Source organism: Chinchilla lanigera, unplaced genomic scaffold (genome assembly GCF_000276665.1).
Source record: "Chinchilla lanigera isolate Chin_1 unplaced genomic scaffold, ChiLan1.0 scaffold00032, whole genome shotgun sequence".
NCBI classification, from domain to species: domain Eukaryota; kingdom Metazoa; phylum Chordata; class Mammalia; order Rodentia; family Chinchillidae; genus Chinchilla; species Chinchilla lanigera.
In genome coordinates, this window is record NW_004955433.1 from 23,432,893 (window position 1) to 23,437,950 (window position 5,058).

General features: G+C 46.1%; 3 protein-coding genes across 3 annotated transcripts in view; 1 reads left to right on the plus strand and 2 right to left on the minus strand.

The window, feature by feature from the left end:
- Rrad (Ras-related associated with diabetes) overlaps window positions 1–5,058 on the minus strand; it is a gene marked incomplete in the record, with an annotated part of 12,837 nt that overhangs the window by 6,635 nt on the left and 1,144 nt on the right.
- On the minus strand, window positions 2,481–4,491 carry Fam96b (family with sequence similarity 96, member B). Its single transcript, XM_005388490.2, has 5 exons — window positions 4,249–4,491; window positions 4,014–4,093; window positions 3,640–3,765; window positions 3,182–3,227; window positions 2,481–2,713 (listed from the first exon to the last, which is right to left on the minus strand). Exons 1-5 carry the CDS (start codon window positions 4,478–4,480, stop codon window positions 2,616–2,618), a joined length of 582 nt encoding a protein of 193 aa, XP_005388547.1. The 5' UTR covers window positions 4,481–4,491; the 3' UTR covers window positions 2,481–2,615.
- LOC102017153 (acylcarnitine hydrolase-like) overlaps window positions 4,581–5,058 on the plus strand; it is a 51,740-nt gene continuing 51,262 nt past the window's right edge. The window contains exon 1 of the mRNA XM_013516113.1: window positions 4,581–4,899. The gene's annotated coding sequence lies outside the window, so the exon portion shown is untranslated. The remainder of the gene's footprint in view (window positions 4,900–5,058) is intronic.

Below are 5,058 nucleotides of genomic sequence, written 5' to 3' on the forward strand. Positions count from 1 at the left end.
AAGCCACTCCTAAATTGTGAGCACAACAGGAGTTGGGGTCTGGGGTGGGCCTAGGTCCCTCTATGGAGGTAATCATGCCCCTTCCAGAGAACACCTGTCAGGCTACTCAGGGTTCCCTTTATTTCCTAGCTGGAAGTCTTAAGAAAGAAACTATTCTAGGAGCATGTTTTCTCACCTGCAAATTGGGGATAGAAAAGGAAGAAAAGCATCTGCCACACAGGCTGGATGGAAAACTGATCATCTACGTAGAAAGTATAAAACCCTCAGCCCAGTGCACTCTCTGGACAGGCTCAGTGTTGTCAGTGGGCCCTCAAGAACAAATCGGTTTTGTCTTTATTAAGTGAACTTAAAAGAAGAGGCTACAGTTGAAATTTAATTGGAAAAGTTTGCCATTGTATTCCACATCTGGTTATTGGTGTTTACATTCCCTTGTTGAGCCTACATCTTTATAAGCTTCTTAGCAGGTAAATGTGGAACACTTCTGCTTCATGGTCCATATGGAATCAGAGGCCATCATATAGGTAAGTGCCTTGTCTGTTTTCTTCTGTCTTTTTCCATGAGTCTATATACTGCCTCATTTTGATTTATAGGCAAAACCTGCAAAACCTAGAAAATGAATGTTTTGTGGCTTATCTAGAAATAATACAGAAAATATTGCAGTTATTTTGTGAAGAAAATTTTGTATAGTTTATTTCCATCTAAATAAATTGTGAATTTGGTTGAAAAAAAATGGTCAAGTACCCAGGCTCTCTGAGGTTTCCTGAGATCACAACCGGCAATCACAGCTGAGCTCCAAAAGGAAGTGGGTATTCCTATTTGTCCTCAGAGAAAGACGCTGCGGTAGGAAATTCTGAGAGCTTTGGGAAAGAGTTCTTACCGGCTGGGCTAAGGTCTAAGCCCAAGATCTCTCTGTGTGATCAAGTGCACTATGTGGACAGGGCTAAAGAGAGGCAGAAACCCCAGAACTACCAACATCACTTCATGGAGTTGAGCTTCCACTCTTACTCAGCACCTGGGGTGACATGCACCTCTGGGAGGGCTGACAGAGAAGGTTCCTCAGGATCCTTTTAGCACAGAAAGCTTTAGCAGTGCCCTGACCTGGGACCAGACTACGGGACAGGCTTGTTCTACGCCACCAGCAGGGTAAGTGGGCATCACAATCTGTTGGTGGGTATTGCAGGATACATACGATCCTGGGCAAAAATCCTCCTCAAATTTGGACTCATTCTGGCCTCAAGACTAATCTTTAGTTTAAAGAAAACCCAGAAAAGAAACAAATCAGGTTGTAGGGCTTCTGTATAGCTCACTTGCCTTTTTCAAAAAAGTCATGGTCAAAAACTACAAATTTTTGCAGTATTTACTGTTATTTATAGGTAAACCACAAAACATTCACTTTCTAGGTTTCCCAGTTTTGCTTATAAATCAAGATGAGGCAGCAGATAGCAGTGCCTTGTACAGAGTACATCCCTGTACTACCAGCACATAGAAATTTAAGGCAGGATGATCCCTGGAAGTTCAAGGCCAGCCTGAACTACTTGTGAGATCCTGTCTAAGAAAACCAAAACAAAGGTGGGTATTATAGATTGGATTTGGAAATATCTCCCAGAGGCCCACGTATTAAAAGCTTTTTCCTCAGAAATGGCACTATTGGGAGATAGAATCTTTAAAAGCTGGGGCATAGTGGGAGGTCTCAGGTTGTTGAGATGGTGCCCTTGAAGGGTAACAGGACCCTAGTCCTTTTCTCTCTCTTTTGCTTCATGGCCATAAGGTGAGTGGCTTTGCTGTACCATGCCCTCTCCATCATGATCAGTTGTGGGTCACAGGCCCAAAAGAATGGGGCCAACCACAGACTGAAAAATTCAGGAATGTGAGCCAAAATCTGTTCTTTAAATTGATTATCTTAGGTATTTGTTATAGTGAGGAAAAGCTGAGAGAGCATTATAGATGAGGCTAAAGAGAGACAACAACCAAATGCAATACATGATAAGCCTTGAGTGGAATTTGATTAAAAAAAAAAAAAAACTACTACTAAGAATGCCTTGTGGGGGAAATTCATTTTTGACTGGATATGAGTTGAGGAATTACTCATTTTTTCTGCCAAGTGAAAGTACTGTGGTTTTACTGACTTATCAAGTGCAGATGTAGGACATAATACTTGAAAGCAAAGGATCATGTCTCTACAGATTACTCTCCAATATTCAGTAATAATATTTAGATACACACATAAATAAGGCCTGTGTTTTAACAGGTTAATAACTATTGAATGTAGTGGTAGATTATTTGGTATATAGATATATTCATGTATTAGTCTTTCAATACTTTTTGTACACTTGCAACTTTCCCTAGTCAAAATACTGGGAGAACATTTAAAAATTAAAGGAACTGCCACACACTGATCCATACTGTATACCACTACCAGTATCTTCTCCCAAATGCTAGTGATCCCACCAAGATGAAAGATGCTAAGACATACCAGGAAATGAATATAAATTAAAGGTTTATTTAAAAAAGCAAAATGTTAGTCCCTCCTGTCAATGATTCAAGAAAACCAAGCCATGAGCACCAGGTGAAGCTGAGATTAGGATACTGGTACGTGGTGAAGGTCAAATCCAGGCTCAGGAGCGGGCTGACAGGCACTGATTCACAACCTCCAGCAGGTGGGTGTTCTCCAAGGCAGCTGCCACTCGCTCCTTATCTGCAAGCTGTTTGTTCACTAAGTGGGAAGGACATGTATGAAAGGCAGAATCTAAGCCAGGCTCTGGCCAGGCTGCTAGCCAACCCCATTTCTATGCTTTCGTATAGAATGTCCTACCAATAAGGCTCTCCTATTACCTTCTGGGGATCCCAAACCTTGCTTAACCTACCCCAACTACCTGCACCCCTATCTATCCTGCCTTCTTACAACTCTCTCCCACCTGGCTGCTCATATCTGCTTCAAGTACTACTGAATCCTGACACATCAGACAGGAGTACTAGGAGAGTGTAGGAGGGGAGCACATGGAAAGCAGAAGATGCGTCAGGCTACTTTTGGGCTAGGCTACCACCTTCACTGAAGAATTTCTGGCAATTTTACTTGCCTTGTCCCCAACCTTAATCCTGTCTTACAAACTTTGTAGCAAGGGGAAAGCAGCAGACAATTTAAGACCCTAGGACATCAGCAATGCCATCAGTTCACACTTACCTGCATGCTCCGAGGCATGGGTCCCTGGAGTAATGTGCACATCCATCTGGGAGAGAGAGAATCTCAGCCTGAGGATCCACCCAACTTTTTGGCCCCTACCCCTAGACCCTAGTGTACCTCCTCCAACTGATGACTCCTAATCACACCTCTGGATTACCTCTTCCATTACACCCCAAATTCACCCACAGCAACTCCAGCTATCCAAATCACAGCCCATCCCTGACCCACATCCATCTACAGCTCCCTAATTCCCTTCCTGCCACACTCCTCACTACTTTTCTGCACTGTTCAGCTCATGTCTTTATCCTTGTTCCATCATATTGGAACGTTTCCTCCATGTCATTTCTGCTAGTTGCAGCCCTTCTAGACCCCACTGTGATGCTCTTGCTCTTGCTGCCCTCTTTGTCAGTAGCAGACCCTTACACTTGTTTCACCCGCGAGGCTCAACTCCAACTGACCTTGAATCGCTGGGGAAGGGAGCGCAGCAGCTTGACTTTGATGGACAGGCCAATAAGGGTGGCCATGCTGCAGTGTGGAATGGTTGGTGTAAAGGCCACGGCCACTGTGCTGTCGGGATCACTAACCTGGTGGTAGTGAGGAACAGACATCAGGGATCACGGACACCTCCAACCCTCTGGGTCTCTTCTTTGTTGCTTTGGGCAAGTCGTCTAAACTTTATGGGCTTCAGTCTCAACATTCATAAAATGGACACAAGAATCTTTCCTCCAAAGATCCCCCTGGGTGTCCCTGAGCTGAGAAAATGTCACTCCTCCACGTATAGTGGAGTCTGACTCTCGCTAACAGGTTGCTCTTGTCACTGGGAGTAACTCACCTGAACCCTAACTTGCTCTACTACGTTCAACTCCTCTAGCGTCAGTGGATGCTCCGGGTCATTGATGGAGCGAATAAGATGTGTCAAATGAAGGAAAAAGGACTTTACGTTTTTCCCCCACTCAGAACTCTTGGCCAGGAATACCCGACCGAAATACACCTCCACCAACTGCCGGACTTTGCAGCTCCTTCCCACGGACCCGAAAACCTGCCCCGCGCCCAGCAGCAGCGGATATCGAAGATCTCGCGCGCATCGATGCTGTCAGGAACCTGCTCATCTTCCTCGCCTGCCGTTACAGGCCGCTCCCCAGAACGCTCGTAGACGAGCGGGTTAGCGTTCTCCAGGAGGCCTCCTCCCACCCGGCCACCACTTGCACCTCCGCCTCCGCCCGCGCTTCCTCCAAAGCCCACCATCCCGGAACCACTGTCCACAGCAGTTTGCATATACTTCCGCTGCAACCCCCACATGTCCTGGGAACAGGAAGAGGCGGGGCGTCACTACGGAGTCGCGCGAGGGACATTTATCGCTGAGGTCACTCAGGCTCGTGTTTGATAGAAGCTGTGGTTTTGGCGCGCAGGTTACTCGCATTCAGGACAGTGAGAAGGAACTCCTGTGGTGCTGGGCCGTGTGAGCCCCTTGGGAACTGGGAGACAGAGACTCTTAAGAGCAGTCCTAGGTTTAACCTAGGACTCTTAAGAGCAGTCCTAGGTTAAACCCTATACTCCGTTCTCCAGGAAGACAGGGGGACCAGGAGCTTAACTTCCCAGACTGGCTTCCTTCTATCCTGGCAGGGTTCTCCGTATTTCTGGATCTCCTAGTGATTTACTGCCTGCGCTGTAGAACCATAGGCCGAGGGTTACCTGCCAGGAACAAGACTTGGGATCTGGTAGGTACTTGTCAGGTGTTTGTTTGGTGGATAAGTGACCGTGAGGTCGACCTGGACTGGAGACAGGACAGTGAAGCCCTTCTCCGCCCCTGCCTGGGCGGGGCAATGAGAAGTGCCACATTGATTTGTGCTTTTTTTTTTTTTTTTTTTTTTTTTTTT